Source organism: Octodon degus, unplaced genomic scaffold (genome assembly GCF_000260255.1).
Source record: "Octodon degus isolate 3935 unplaced genomic scaffold, OctDeg1.0 scaffold00001, whole genome shotgun sequence".
NCBI lineage: Eukaryota > Metazoa > Chordata > Mammalia > Rodentia > Octodontidae > Octodon > Octodon degus.
This window is the reverse complement of record NW_004524577.1, coordinates 36,764,337-36,780,280: the sequence shown is the minus strand read 5'-3', so window position 1 is coordinate 36,780,280 and position 15,944 is coordinate 36,764,337. Positions and strand designations below refer to the sequence as shown.

Below are 15,944 nucleotides of genomic sequence, written 5' to 3'. Positions count from 1 at the left end.
TGAGCACACGTGTCCCATTGTTCCTGCCACTTTCCGAAAGTTCTGGAAGTCCTCTTCCATCCTTGTCTTTACGTGCTCTGTTTTGGCTTCCTCCATGACACATCCTAAACTGGTTCAAAGCGCCCATCTTTCATGGTCATTTTGACTTGGGGAACAGCCAGAAATTGCACAGTTCCCAATCCAGTAAATAAGATGCATAAGGACACTTCGTACTGTTTGTGTGTAATAAAAATTGCAGTAAATGATCAACCTCTTATGATTAAAAACTATGATGGATGTTTCCATTTTTAATTCACATCGTCATGAGTTGCCCTAAGAAACTCCCCTTTCAAGGCATCCCATCCTTCGTGGCAGTGCCTCTGTTACTGTAATTTTTTTACAGTAGAATGTAAACATCTTTTTATCACCTTTTATATGGTGAAACATTGGGAATAACTTAAACTAACAGCAAAAGAATAATTAAAGTATGCCAGGGCTGGCAAGATAGCTCAGCAATCTAAAGCGCCTGCTTAGGTAAGCTTAAGCAAGCCGTAGGGACTACGGTTCAATCCCCAGCACCACATGCTATACCAGCCCTGCCCCCAGGGTAGGCTGAGCTGGCCACACAAAAGAAAGAAAGAAAGAAAAAGAGAGAAGAGAGAGAAAGCAAGCAAGCAAGCCTGTGCTGTGTATGTGTATATCCTGCAGTCCTTAAACTTGGGCTTTGCGGGCCGGCAAGATAGCTCTGGTCTAAAGTGCCTCCTTTGGCAAGCTTAGGCAAGCACACAGGGACTGCAGTTCAATCCCCAGCACCACATGCCACGCCAGCCCTGCCCCCAGGGTGGGCTGAGCCAGCCACAAAATAAATTAAAATGAAATTAAATAAATAAACTTGGGCTTTTCGAGAACACAGAAAGGTGTAAAAAAAAAATTGGATACATGATACCATGTTGAGATTATACTACTGTACCAATCTGCATGTAGTTTTTATGTACAAAAAGTACATTAGCCACTAACCAGTCTGATTTAAATACAAGATGATCAAAAATTGCATGTTTTTTGCTAACTTTTGTAAGACAGTATAACAGGAAATACAAGAATGACAATTTTATCACATTTATTCAGATACTTTATCACATTTGTGTGTGTGTGTGTGTGTGTGTGTGTGTGTGTGTACAGTTTATCTTAAAATTCTTAACACCTGCCCAAGCGACACTCTGGGAAGTCAGTGTGTAAACAGGTACGCTGTCTGAGTGACTGTTAGTGGCTATTAATAGTAGGTGTTAGTACACAGGATTTTTTTTTTTTTTTTTTTTTTTGGTATTTAGTACAGGGTCTACAAGGTCTCACTACACAGATCGGACTCATAGTGATCCTTCTATTTTCAATCTCCCAAGTGCTGGGATTACCGGCGTGCGCCACCATGCCCTTTTTTTTTTTTTTTTTTTTGCAGTACTTGGGATTGAACTCAGGATCTTGCACTTGCTAGGCAGTCGCTTATTCTACCGAGCTATCACCCTGGCCCCGTGCCCAGTCTTCCAAGTGGCTTTCAAATGCAGTGGTGCTGTGCATTTCCCAGAAGGTAATCAGTAGATAATGTGCACACGAGTGAGCATGGCTGCGCGGCAGTAACACTTTCTTACAAAAGTAGGCCACAGGTTCAGTTGTTCCTTTGCATTCTGCTATCTGTGCCCAAGAGATTTTACTTCTGAAAAAATGATGAAAATGAAAACTTTGAAGTGTCAGAAGAGTTGCACAAAAATGTTTATTGTAGTTTCTCAAAATGTAAAAATAAGAAAATAGCTCAGATATCAACAATAAGTGAACACCTGAACAGAACCTGTCTAGTCAGTGGGAAAGTATGCTGCTGTTAAAGTCACGTGTTTTAAGGTAGGAGCAACCCAGGTGGCCACGAAAGGCTAGACAGTACAGAGTACGCAGCGCGGCATTGCTCAGCCTTAGGAAGGAAGAAGCCGTGCTGTGCGATACAGCAAGCAGGGACCCTGAGGACGCTGTGCCCAGCGGAGTAAGGCAGGCACAAGGACAGGTAGGCCGTGACTCCAGCCAAGTGCGGGACTTAGCCAGCATCACAGAGACAAACGTAGAATGGTGCTGCCAGAGGCCGGGGCGCCAGGAGCATGGAGAGTTACTGTTTAGTGATAAATGATTCTAGTTCTACAGGATGAGAAAGAACTCCTGGTATAGTAGCAGTGACGGCTGTACAGCGTGAATGTATTTAATGCTTCTAATGTGTTCTGTTAAAAATGATTATGTCTGTAATTTTTATGCTGTGTACATGTTGCTACACAAAAAAGAAAAAGGTTAGGAAGAGTTAAGTAGAATTTTACAGCTATTTTGAATCATTTCTTTACTTGGTGCAGGGTCTCACTGTGCAGCTCAGACTCACAATGATCCTCCTGTGTCGCCTCCCCAGCTCTGGGACTGCAGGAGTGCACCAGCATGTCCAGTTTCAGTGGCCAGCACTGCACGCCCGGGGTTCAGGGCCAGCACAGCGTGTAGCTCCACGTCAAACCCGGGTCCTTGCACTGGTCAGGCAGATACTTGGACCACCGAGCTGTCTCCCCAGCCGACATGTAGGATTTTATAAATTTTTTTTTTTTTTAGTGTGAAGCCATCTGCAAGATTTTACAAAATATGTAGGTAGAAAAAAGACGGGGGCTCAGGATGTTATATATGTCAAAAAAAAAAAAAAAAGCAAAAAATAGTAAACAGTGTAGTGGCACACACCCGTAATCCCAGCACTTGGGAGACTGAGGCAGAGGGATCCCTGTTCGAGGCTAACCTGAGTTTTATAGTTAGTTCAAAGTCAGCATAAGCAAATTGCAAGACCCTGTCTCAAGCCACATACATAAATTGCACTTTCAGTTGGACTAGATTATGGGACTTTGTTTTTTGTCTTTTCGTATGTATGTATGTATGTATGTATGTATGTATGTATGTATGTATTGAACCATGGATCCTACACTTGCCTAAGTTTGCCTAAGTTTGCATCTAAGCACTTCAGATTGCTGAGCTATCTCGCTGGCCCCGTTTTTGTCTTTCAAATGAGCTAATTTGGCTGTCACTATATTTGAAAACATTGGCTGAGCTTGGATATTTTGCCATTAATATTTTCGTAGGTTGTTAGGTCCACACTTCTGCCTGTTGCTCTGTCCACCCTAAGGCACACTTGTGTTCACAGCCGCTCCTCACTGGTAGCAGGCTCCCAGTTATGACAGTGGGCGGGGCCGGCGAGCAGGAGGAGCAGGGTGTCCTGTGGCCTTGCCACCTGCTGGCCGGCCGAGTTTGGGGAGTTTCCCATGCGTGCTCGAGGAGTCTGATTTTGATCCTAATCGCTCAGCCCTGTCTTTCAGAATGATGGCTTCCGCGCAGGGAAGCGCAGCCTTGGGCCCGGGGGAAACCTCAGCTTAGCGGAGACTTTTCATGGTGCAGGAGGGGGAGGCCACAGCGTGTGCTTCTCAGGTAAAAGGCTAACGATAGCTCTGCCAGGCTGGCTTGCCCACCTGGAGCAGCTCCCAGAGGGCCTCGCGTTTAGGCTGAGGCGCAATATTGCTAGTTTTAAAAGCCAGCGCATACAAGTTCAAACCGAAACACTTATAAAATAGAAAAGTACAGTCAGTCTCTAACACAAAATAACTTGTTAGTGTAAGGTAATTTTTAAAATTAGGAAGAACAAAACCCCTCTTGCATTCTGTACTTAAGCACGCACGCACACACGTTTCTCATCTTTCTTTAAACAGTCACCAAGTCACACTGCCTAATTGGGCAGGTGGTCTGCAGCTTTCTTTTTGGCAGTACTAGGAACTGAACTTGGCCTTGCGCTGAGCTGCGCCCCAGCTCTTCTTTACGTTTAATCTGGAGACAGTCTCCCTAGGCACTGAGTTGGCTGGCAGGGCTCGAGCTTCTGTCTTGCTGCTCAGTTTTCCAGAATTCTGGTGCAACCTGATTTTATTCTTTTATTTTATTCATCAATAACATTTTTCCAGGCCAGTATAAACATACACACATCTTTTTCATTTTTTCCCCCCACGGCTGTATAAGATTGTGGCTATCCCACAGCTTTGCCATTGCCTTAGTGATTCTTAAGTACACTTTTAGCTTTTCGCTTGCCTATTAAATGCAATCGTTTTTTCTGTTTTTTGTTTGTATCCTTGCGATGTTTCTGTAACATAGTAGCCTCAAAAATCCAATTTTTTGATCATGGATCTGTACGTTTAGTGTTTTAACAAAATTAGCTTCTAGAAATTTCAGGGTTTGTTCCCATCATAAATATATATGAGAAAAACTTTTTCAGACCAAATTACCCAATTAGGCAGCATGAGTTTGTTTAAAATAAGACGAGAAACGTGTGTGTGCTTAATTACAGAATGCAAGAGGTTGTATTTCCTTGTTTTTCATAATTTTAAAAAGTTACCTTACACTGTTAACAACAGTTATTTTGTGTGCAATTGCACTGGAGACTGTACTTTTCTACTTTGAGTGTTTCTGTTTGAACTTCTATGTGCTGACTTTTAAAACTAACAATATTGGACCTCAGCCTAAATGCAAGGCCCTTTGAGAGCTGCACCAGGTCATTGGCAGGGTTAGAAGTCACCAAGCTGTTTCATTCTTGCCAATTAGAATTATCCCCCCAAATATAGTTGTGGTTTCATTAATTTAATAACCTCTTCATGATTATTAACTGTATATATTATTTTTATTGTAATTGTCTTTTCTTGTCCATTTTCCTTTTGAGTGAATTACATTTTTTTGCTGATTTTTAAGAAGCATATTTTATATTAAGAATTTTCAAATATGTATAATACAGTTGTCCACTTTGTGTTGCAGTTGCCGTATTATACCCTAACTGGAATCATCTTGTACATGTTAGGAATCTAGCGTGTTGTCTGTGGGGTCTACCCTGTAAGGTGGTACAGGGTGCGGATTTCTGTGGGGCTCTTCATTCCTTTTCAGAGGTTCCTAGTGTCTGGTGTACCATAATTTTTACGTTTCCTTGGGTTTTTTTCATTATATGTTATTGGGTACAGGGTCTCACCATGCAGTTCAGTTTAAATTTCTTTTTGGTGTTTATTTGGTGATTTTGACTTCTTCCATTATATACAATACTTCAGAGAACATTCACACACATATAACTGTATTTTCTCTCCTTATTTCTTTATATATTTCTAGGATTCTGGGAGGTTGGTTGTACATGTTTAAAATGTGATACATGTTTCTAGATTGTTTCTAAGAGAGTTGGACCAGTTTGTACTGCCACCCATCCACACCTAGGATGCAGAAGAGGTGAACCCTAAGATCCCAGTACTTGAAGTCTTGAGGGTATCATAGTCAAGCCTTATTTAAAAAGATACAATGACAGAATGAATCCTAGGGATACAAATGCGTTTCTGCAGATATTACCTCATGTGTTGTATTCAAAGTAAAAGGTTAATGTGGATTCACAACCTGTAAGTACGCACGTATGTGAGTGTGGTTTGTAGTTACTGTATATTAAGAGAACTATCCCTCAAATAGCTAGTAGGAGATCTTCTGAAACAAGAACTTGTCTTTAATGTGCTCATATTCTAAAGAAGTCTTATAACTAATTAGCATATGGTGTTGTTTTCTGTTCTTTATATTTAGTACTTTGCCTTTTCCTCCTTGCAGCATAAAAGATGAAGAGGAGCAAATGTGTCCCATCTGCTTACTGGGCATGCTCGACGAGGAGAGTCTCACGGTGTGTGAGGACGGCTGCAGGAACAAGCTGCACCACCACTGCATGTCCATCTGTAGGTGGCGTGTTCCCTGGTGCGCTCGGTGCGGTTGCTCCACACCTAGCGGATATCTGTGAAGGGGGGTTGTAGCCTCGTTTATGGGGAGATTGGTAACAGCAGGGGAAAGTCTATTGTGCAAGCCCTGTGCAGTTTTTGACAAATTGGAGCTTGGGATGATCCATATCAGCAGAGACAACACAATTTAGTAAGATTTGCATGGCAATGGGAGGAGCACACAGAATTAGAAAGATCTCCTGTCTGGAGTGCATGCAGGGTGAGAAGGGGGAATAGGGGCTGGGCAGAGGGGGAGGTCGCAAAGCGCAGCTAGAAGCGGTCTTCCCGGGCAATCAGGTGGGACGGGCCATTTGAATAGCTGCAGGGCACATCGCATCATAACCGCTAATAGTGTCGCTTGCCAAAGGTGCAAGCAGGAGAACAGTTGAACTTGCAGTGTTTATCTGCTTTCAGGGAAGCCATCTGTCAGATTATTACAAGGTTTTTCCAGAGCCATTGTGAAAAGTTATTATATATATAATGTTTAATGCCAAACATTGCAGTTTTGTAAGATGTTTTCTTTAATTTTACAGGGGCAGAAGAATGTAGAAGAAATAGAGAACCTTTAATATGTCCTCTTTGTAGGTCCAAGTGGAGATCCCATGATTTCTACAGGTAGTCGTTTTGAATTAATGACGTGTGTTTAGTTAAAAAGTAAAAATGTTCTTAAAGTGTGGTGTAGATATTACCATTTCCTAGCAAGTGTCGTTGTGTTCACAGCCACGAGCTGTCGAGCCCCGTGGACACCCCGTCTTCCTTGAGGGCTGCACAGCAGCAGGGCACGCAGCAGCAGCCCCTGGCAGGGTCGCAGAGGAGGAGTCAGGAGAGCAACTTCAGCCTCACTCACTACGGCACTCAGCAGATCCCTCCTGCGTGTAAGGACTTGGCTGAGCCGTGGATTCAGGTAGGCGGCTCTAGCTCTTCATGTCTCAGGCCCAGGTAGACCAGTTCCCTTTCCCTCAGTTTTTTATAATTAAAATGTTTTTGTTTACCTCTACCATGACTGTTAGTCCATTCTGGTTTTTTTTATTTTTGGTATTAATATTTTGCTGCCTTAAAAATATAAGGCTTGGACTGGAGGCATAGCTCAGCAGCGCAGCCCCTGCCTGGCAAGCGCAAGGTCCTGAGTTCATTTCCGGGTACTCAGGGTAAGGGCTAAAAACAAACAATGTCTCCGGTAAACAGTAATGAAGTAAAATAATTATTGTTAATATTCAGTTAAATTCCACTGAATACTATTTGTTAACAGTTTCATCACACTTCTGTATCATTAGAATTTGATTATTTGGGGACACAATTATAACCCTATAGCTTTGGGGTTCTCTTCTCGGTGTGTTAACAACCCATTAAGAATCTAACAGAATCCTCAAAACAGATAAGCACATGGTAGTTCTTTAACCTAGTTCACTCATGGTATCTAACCCAGGCCCTCACCAGCTCATTTGGAGACCTCAGAAAGCTCTCACGATGATTCTCAGCCCCTGGATGCCCTTCTTTCAAGGACACAGTTAGTTGATTTGCTAACGCTGCAGCTTGGACTGTGGACTCTGCAGCTAGACCTTGGCTCTCAAATGTTTGAAACTTGTCCGTCCATGCATTGTGATGGGAAAGTTCTGTCTCAGTCATCATGATTCGGTTCTCAAAGCACAGTCTGGAACTTGTTGGTGTCAATTGCCTCATGACTCACTACCCTTTTTAACCAAAACAGTCTGCATTTGAGGTGTCACTGTTTTTGAGTCAGGGTCTCACTGTCCAGACTAAGCTAGAATTCACTGCGTAGCCAGGCTGGACTCAAACTCTCTTGGTAGTCCTCAACTTCTCAAGGACTAGGATAGGTCTGTCTGCCCTGTCCCAGGCCTTTTTAGTGTTTTGAAGCCTCTAGTCTAGTGCCTTTCTTGACTTGGCTTTTCTTGACAGTTTACCTCTATCATGAGGACAGTTTTTCCTCTGTAAACTATCCTAATATAAGTATAAGGAGCTCCTAGTTGTTTCTGGGTTAGATGGTTGTTTTTGGCAAATATGAGGGACACAAGTATAAAAATACATGTATATCCATCTAGTTAGTGGAGTTTTCTCTTAATTTTCTTTTTTTTGGGGGGCGGGACCAGGGATTGAACTCAGGACCCTGTGCTTGCCAGGCAAGCACTTACTCTACTGAGCTATCTCCCCAGCCTTTAATTTTCCTTGAGATAATAAATGTTAATGACTTTCGGTAATTAATAGTTAGATTTACATATAAAACACCTTATGGTTTTTAAGTGGCTGAACATGTTTGAAATTGAACAGTAAAGAATTAAATGACCAGTTTTCCCTTAAAAATTAAAATATGTGCTTAATGTACTGTGGATTTATTAGTTTTTCTTTTCACTGTATTTGTTTGATATAGGTGTTTGGAATGGAACTCGTTGGCTGCTTATTTTCTAGAAACTGGAATGTAAGAGAGATGGCCCTTAGGCGGCTTTCCCATGATGTCAGTGGGGCCTTGCTGTTGGCAAATGGGGAGAGCACTGGAAACTCGGGGGGCAGTGGCGCAAGCAGCCCGAGTGCAGGAGCCGCCAGCGGGTCCCCCCAGACCAGCATCTCAGGAGACGTGGTGGAGGCGTGCTGCAGCGTCTTGTCAATGGTCTGTGCTGACCCTGTCTACAAAGTATACGTTGCTGCTTTAGTAAGTGTTCACTTTAACCATATTACATGGTTTCTTTGTTGTGGTTTGTTGATAGTGTTTCTAAGATCTAGTGAAGCTACTTTACCTCATGTAATTTTGAGAAGTCCAAATTTTATTCTTAATCCATAATCCCGGGAAATTGCAATTTAATCCAATCATTTAAATTTTACTGACTTGAGTTTGTTCAAGTTTTCCTTATGTACTATTTACTTCCCTCAAGTAGCAGTGTGATACTATTCATGTATTTCCTGAAAAGTACCTCACAAACGACCAAGCTGAAAATGTTTTGTGGAGTAGAAAAGTGCTCAGTTGTTTGATTTTTTAAAAAAAATTTGATGTCAGGCATTAAGGATTTATTTTTAGTAGACATTTTGCTTGACTTTTAATAAATATTGTATGGAGAAGGGTCCAAGATAGAGACACAGATGTTTTTCCAGATTAACTTGCTGGAAGTTGTCTCTCATGAGGGAGAGAAAATGACAAAGAGGTAATTTGAGAGACCAATTAGACCTTCTCCTATCTGAATATGTAGTTTAGACCATTGTTGACAGCCTCAGCATTACTGTCTTTGCCCTGAAAGGCCTTGGGGCTCGGGAGCCACCAGGGTGCTGTTCTGTGTGCCGTGGGCAATGTAGCCGCGTCTGTAGCTGCTTCTCTCCGTCTGCTGCACACTTCCTTTTCGTCCTCTGCCCTTTACCTGAAGTCAGGACAGCCAGGAATGTCTGTAGACATTGCCACATGCCCCTGGACTTCAAATTGTCCCCAGCTCAGAGTCATTGCTTTAAAATAATTCTTATATAAACTGTTTTAAAAACAGATTCATCAGGCTACCCTCACAATCTTTTTTTCAAACCCGTGCACTAGCAGTTTTTCCTAGTGAATCTTCTTGTGAGTAAAGCAAGAGGGTTATGAATATAGGCTTGAGGTCAGAATTAAGTGATCTCATACTTATCAAGAATTCTAGCTAGAAAAATATACTAGTTAAAGTTGGACTAGCCTGTGTAGTCTGAATATATAGTCTGCTAGACAGACCAGGTTCAAATTCTGGTTTTCCCACTTGTAGCGTGACTTTGATAAAGTTAATCAACTACTGTTAAACTTTAGTTTGTTTACTTATAAAGTAATGATAATACTTACCTGTTAGGTTCGAAATTATATTGTAAGAGCCTCTGCTTATAATGTCTAGCACATTTGAAGAACGTTGGCTAGCATCTATCATTGTTCAGTAGCACTGTGATTAATACCACTTTAGATGTAATCCATTCCCATTATTTTTGGTTGTTCACATTGTCTCAGATTGGACATTGCCTTTGGTGCTTTTTAAAGGTAATTAAACTGACCTTCAGTTTTTTCTCCTCAGAAAACATTGAGAGCCATGCTGGTATATACTCCTTGCCACAGTTTAGCAGAAAGAATCAAACTTCAGAGACTTCTCCGGCCAGTTGTAGATACCATCTTAGTCAAGTGTGCAGATGCCAACAGGTACGGCCTTAGCCATGCACTGCTTCCAGCCATCTAGTATTAGAAGTGCCTGGCACCAAACCTCACATCTAGTGCGTACTTGATACACTGTATGAGATGTGTCTTTATTCTTTCCTGACGTGAGATCTGAAATTAAAATATAGACTCTGGAGCTCTCAAGGACTAGGGAAAGGCGCTAATGCCAAGTAAAACAGAGCACATTGGCCAGGCAATGACCGTGACTCATCCCCATGGCTGACACTGACAAAGGTTCTACAATCTGAGGTACAGGATCTCAGGATAAATCCTGAGGGGATTTCACTGACCTTGTCAGACCCAAAAGCTACAACTCTTGTTGCACAGCTCCTGCTTTACCTTGGTCTTAACCATCCAGCAGAAAAGTATAAAAACGAAATATAAGAAGTAAAGCCATGCTGTTATGTTGAGCTGTGGGGGACTCAGGTCAACAATTTCTGACATTGCCAGTGAAGTGAAAGACCCAATACTATTATGGACTACTGAACTCTTTTAGAATATTTTGCTGAGTTAACACACCTATAATATTCAAATGATGGAACTAAACAAAAAAGGGATGCAGATGAATGTCCATTTTGTATCTGTGTATTCAGAGTGGTTAGGATAGATATATAGTTACATTCTCTTAATGAATAGAGGGATTTGTTCTAATGGTGTTTGTAAATAGGATATCATGTCCGCATCTTGTACAGCAATTAACCACTAGGAAGAGAGTATGCAATGTGTTAATTATTGAAACCACCCTACCAATTTGATTTGAAACTGTCTCATTGCTATTTGTTTCCCAATAAAATTATGGAAAAAAATATATTTGAATGTGAAAAGCATTACATATTATATCACAAAAGTGTAAGCAAAAAAAAAAAAAAAAGGTGAGATTACAAACTGCATGAAAGAGCATGTAATTACATGTGCTTGGTTCTTTTACATAACATACTTAATCTGAAGGCCAGTCAGTAAGAAGAGCTGAAGATTCACAAGATGTATCTGCTTGTGACTTACTAGCAAAAGAACCCCATTTTTATTGTTTTCAGTTTTACTCCAAATGCGAAATTTTAAAAATTCTTTAACGTTTCCCCGTCCTATAAAGTCCTTAAAGTTGCTAAGAAACAATAACAGTCTTGACTGGCAGGAAAATATGAAGTGGAGAAGTGTGCAGGCAGCGCAGCCAGTACAGGGGCAGCCCAGCGGTTCTCTCTGGGCTTTCCTCTCCCATAAAGAAGGTGAGACGCTGTCTTTCCTGAGCAGGGTGTCTGTGGCTGGCAGTCGCCTGGTGCCTGCTGGCTCTGGGCTCCCAGCTCGGCCTCGGCACAAAGCTGCAGGGCTTTACTCTCAGAGCCCCTGAGAGCCCTCCTGCACCCAGCGTCCTTTCCTTCCTAGGCCAGGAGTGTTTCAAAGGGTCTCATAAACTTAGATGCCCAGCTTTGACGAGTTTCTGATCTCGTTAAAACCTTTTTTTTTTTTTTTTTTTTGCCTCCATATCTTTTACCTAAGTCTATAGATGAAAAATATTGGAAGTTTTCTAGTTGCATAGAGAAAACATTGGCAACAATTTATAAAATACGTAAGAAAAGTAATGTCACTTTTCCATTATAGAATAGGCAATTTTCTGAGAACTTCAATATTTTCGTGGTATTTATTGTATCACCCACTTTCTGAAATTCTAAAGCTAAATCATTTACCTGGTAGCTTGAACCATTGAAACCGTAAAAATAGTGTAAAGAGATTTTATAATACTTGGAACTCATACTGAAGAACCTAGAACTGAGAGTCGAAGCATTTTGGACGACAAAGTTTTGTTTTTATTTTATTAATTTGTTTCTTTGGTTTTGGTTTTTTGAGACAGGGTCTTATTATATAGTTTAGGCTCCTTCTGAACTAATTATGTAGCCCAGGCTGGCCTCAAACATGTGGCAATCCTCCTGCCTCAGGCTCCTGAGTGCTGGGATTGTACATGTGCGCCATCACACCCTGCTAAAGTTTTGTTTTTAATTCAGAAAATTCTTACTGAAAGTTTAGAAATAATGTCAGAATTTGCTTTTTTTTTTTTTTTTTTTAATGTATTTAGCACAGGGTCTCACTACGTAGATCTGACTCAGTGATTGTCCTGTGTTCACCTCCTAAGTGCCAGGACTATAGGCATGCGTCACCACGCCCAGTCTCATTCTTATCTCAGCACGCCCCGGGGGCGGGGCCAGCATGGCACGCCTGGAATCCAATGGAGATGGTCACTGCGTCTGCCTGAACAGATGCTTTAATCTGCTGAGCTATCTCATGGGCCCTAGAATCTACTTTTTTATTTGAAGAAGATATGATAATGAATATAAGCCTTTCATCCAAGTTGATATTTAAATTGCTACTTGCTCCCCAGAAGCCAGTCCAGAAGATTCTGTGTTCACAGAAATTTATGAAACTATACTTAATAATAAATATTGTTTATAATATGTTGTTATGCTATGAAAAAGTAATCCTCATTGCTGAGACAAAAAAGAAAAGGAAAGGTTCATTGTAGCGTAGTGTGTAGAGGCCTCGATTCATGGGTGGCCGGCCCCACAGCAGTGTGGCGTGGAGGGAGGTGACACGGGAGAGCAGTTCATGGTGAGCAGAAGGCACAGCTGAGTGAGGCAGAGTGGCGGCAGCGGGTGGGAGCAGCTGGCCTCCTAGCGCCTTCGCATTCTTGCAGCCCTCGCAGCCACGCTGGGCCCTCCCGTGACCCACACCGGGAGCTGTGCCCCGCCGGGCACGGCACTCATTCAGCAGCCACCCACCCTGAATCCCAGCGGCAGGCTCTCTAGACCCGAACCCCTGAAGAGCCCCACCTACGACTGAGAGAGGCTTTGAGGAGAAATCGGGACACTCCTGAACAGACGATGTTTCCACTTTCTCAGAAGGCTTCATGTTGTGTTGTCAGTCTGTTCTCTCCTGGATCCAGAATTCACGTTGGCTTCCTTTGCTTTTTAGCCGCACAAGTCAGCTGTCCATATCCACACTGCTGGAGTTGTGCAGAGGCCAAGCAGGCGAGTTGGCAGTTGGTAGAGAGATACTTAAAGCTGGTAATAACTTTTTACTTAAAATTTGTCTCACATCTTTTGTCATTCACCTTAGGCTACTCTCATAACCTCGTGGGACAGTTACAGGATTTTGAAGGAAATAAATTGATTGTAAATATATTGAAGTAAATAAATTGATTCAGCTGTGGTTGGAAATATGAATTGCTCTCACAGAAAGTCTTAAAGCTACATATAATGCAGAGAATTTTTGTTGTCCTTGCGCCATTTTGTCATGTTTTTCAGTTTTACTTTTAAATCTTTTTTTTTTTTTTAACTTTCCTTTTACAGGATCCATTGGTATTGGTGGTGTTGATTATGTCTTAAATTGTATTCTTGGAAATCAAATTGAGTCCAACAACTGGCAAGAACTCCTGGGTCGCCTTTGTCTTATAGACAGACTGTTGTTGGAATTTCCTGCTGAATTCTACCCTCATATTGTCAGTACTGATGTTTCACAAGCTGAGCCTGTTGAAATCAGGTAGTTTTTTTTTTATTGTGGATGTACATTCTTCCTACCTACCCCACATCCTCCCCAAGAAGTGTACATTTTAGATTATGACTCAGAAATTAAAAGAGCATAGATAAAAGTTAGTAATACCTTAATATTTGGTTGGCATAGAAATGTGAAGTCTCTACTACTTAATAATCATTCATACCAAAATGCTTTTTGAAGTGTAAAGCTAAAAATTTACCTTTTTAAAATGTACATACATTCTTGAGTAATTTGAACTTCTCTAGTACTTAAACATGGTTTTTTTCTTTTCTTTTTTTTTTCCCCAGGTATAAAAAGCTGCTGTCCCTCTTAACCTTTGCTTTGCAGTCCATTGATAATTCCCACTCAATGGTTGGAAAACTGTCTCGAAGAATCTATTTGAGTTCTGCGAGAATGGTGACTGCAGTCCCCCATGTGTTTTCAAAACTGTTAGAAATGCTGAGTGTGTCCAGCTCCACTCACTTCGCCAGGATGCGCCGCCGTCTGATGGCCATTGCAGATGAAGTGGAAATCGCTGAGGCCATCCAGCTGGGCATGGAAGATAGCCCTGGTGCTCAACAAGATAGTTTCTTACGGGACTCTGCCCATACTAGCTCACCAGAGGCCACGGGGGACGGTTCCTTGGAGCACACAGTCCATGGAGACAAAACTGGAAAAGGATTATGTCCTACAAGAATGAGTGGCAGCTCAGAGGACATTTCTGACAGGCTGGCCAGCATTTCAGTAGGACTTCCTAGTGCAGCCACAACAGAGCAACCAAAGCCAATGCTTCAGACAAAAGGTCGGCCTCACAGCCAGTGTTTGAACTCCTGTCTTTTATCTCATCATTCCCAGCAAACATTCCCGGCCTTATCTTCCCCTCCATCATCTGCCCCATCTGTACCAGCTGGCTCGGTAACAGATGTCTCCAAGCATAGACCTCAGGGGTTCATTCCCTGCAAAATACCTTCTGCATCTCCTCAAACACAGCGCAAGTTTTCTCTACAATTCCAGAGAAACTGTTCTGAAAACAAAGACTCAGACAAGCTCTCTCCCATCTTCACTCAGTCTCGACCCTCGCCCTCCACCAATATACACAGGCCAAAGCCATCACGACCTGCCCCAGGTAATACAAGTAAACAGCGAGATGCCTCAAAAGATGGCATGACGCTCGATCTGAACAGCACTTCCAAGTGTGCTGACAGCTTTGGCAGTAGCAGCAGCGGCAGTAATGCCGTGATACCCAGCGGGGAGACGGCGTTCACCCCAGTGGAAGAGAAGTGCAGATTAGATGTCAACACAGAGCTCAACTCCAGTATTGAGGACCTTCTGGAAGCATCTATGCCTTCAAGTGACACAACAGTCACTTTTAAGTCAGAAGTTGCTGTTCTCTCTCCTGAAAAGGCTGAAAATGATGATACCTACAAAGATGACGTGAATCACAATCAGAAGTGCAAAGAGAAGATGGAAGCTGAGGAAGAGGAGGCCCTAGCGATTGCCATGGCCATGTCGGCCTCCCAGGACGCCCTCCCCGTGGTTCCTCAGCTGCAGGTTGAAAATGGAGAAGACATCATCATCATCCAGCAGGACGTGAGTACGGCCCCGGGCAGCGCTAGGCCGCAAGTGCTGCGTCCAGGCGAGGTAGTCCTCGCAGGCGGGCTTTCCTTGGGGTGGATTACACAGCAGTGACACTTGCATCTCTGAAACAGTGATGTTTCTGACCTATTTCAAAGACATTTCTGATTGATTCTATAGTGGTAAATAGTTACCAACAGAGTCCTTTCAGAGTTCTGGTTTATAAGGTGGTTTGGGAAACCAGATTAAAGAAGAGTCCTATTTTGCCAGGCTAATTTCACAAAATCTTGCTTTTAATTTAACAATAAAAAGATTGCTTTCATTTGATATGTAGACACCAGAGACTCTGCCGGGACATACCAAAGCAAAACACCCTTATAGAGAAGACACAGAGTGGCTGAAGGGCCAGCAGATAGGCCTTGGGGCCTTTTCTTCCTGTTATCAAGCACAGGATGTAGGAACCGGGACTTTGATGGCTGTTAAACAGGTAAATGAGCACACAGATGAAATTGTTCATATTATAAAATGAAGTATAAATAAAAAGAATAAACGATGCACCTATGCGTTTACATACTTTTGTTCTTTTGACAAGCCCGAGTTTCAAAGTAGGTTTTATTAGAGTTCCACCAAAAAAAGAAAGAGAAAAAAAAAAAACCCTTAAAGCATGGTTATTGTAAGACAGAGTGTCCACATGGCCCTGTAGAGGTGTGGTGTCCTTGTTTTTGCTTTCTGTAGTTAGTAGAGGCGCGGTGTCGTGCTCCTGCAGCACCCTGCTACAGAGCCCTCTTGGTTTCTGTGGTTCTGAGACATCCTGATCATTCTCCTGTGTAAGGGCTTTCTCATCTGTACTCCAGCTTTAGACAGGCAGAATCATAACT

The 15,944-nt window shown here is 42.3% G+C and overlaps 1 protein-coding gene across 1 annotated transcript in view; it reads left to right on the top strand.

Annotated features, from left to right (window-relative positions):
- Nucleotides 1-15,944, top strand: part of Map3k1 (mitogen-activated protein kinase kinase kinase 1) — a 42,877-nt gene that overhangs the window by 9,385 nt on the left and 17,548 nt on the right. The window contains exons 6-14 of the mRNA XM_023708673.1: nucleotides 5,647-5,768; nucleotides 6,341-6,422; nucleotides 6,528-6,711; nucleotides 8,194-8,472; nucleotides 9,833-9,954; nucleotides 12,931-13,022; nucleotides 13,308-13,497; nucleotides 13,800-15,081; nucleotides 15,401-15,553. Of these exons, the coding sequence (XP_023564441.1) occupies nucleotides 5,647-5,768; nucleotides 6,341-6,422; nucleotides 6,528-6,711; nucleotides 8,194-8,472; nucleotides 9,833-9,954; nucleotides 12,931-13,022; nucleotides 13,308-13,497; nucleotides 13,800-15,081; nucleotides 15,401-15,553 (2,506 nt within the window). The remainder of the gene's footprint in view (nucleotides 1-5,646; nucleotides 5,769-6,340; nucleotides 6,423-6,527; nucleotides 6,712-8,193; nucleotides 8,473-9,832; nucleotides 9,955-12,930; nucleotides 13,023-13,307; nucleotides 13,498-13,799; nucleotides 15,082-15,400; nucleotides 15,554-15,944) is intronic.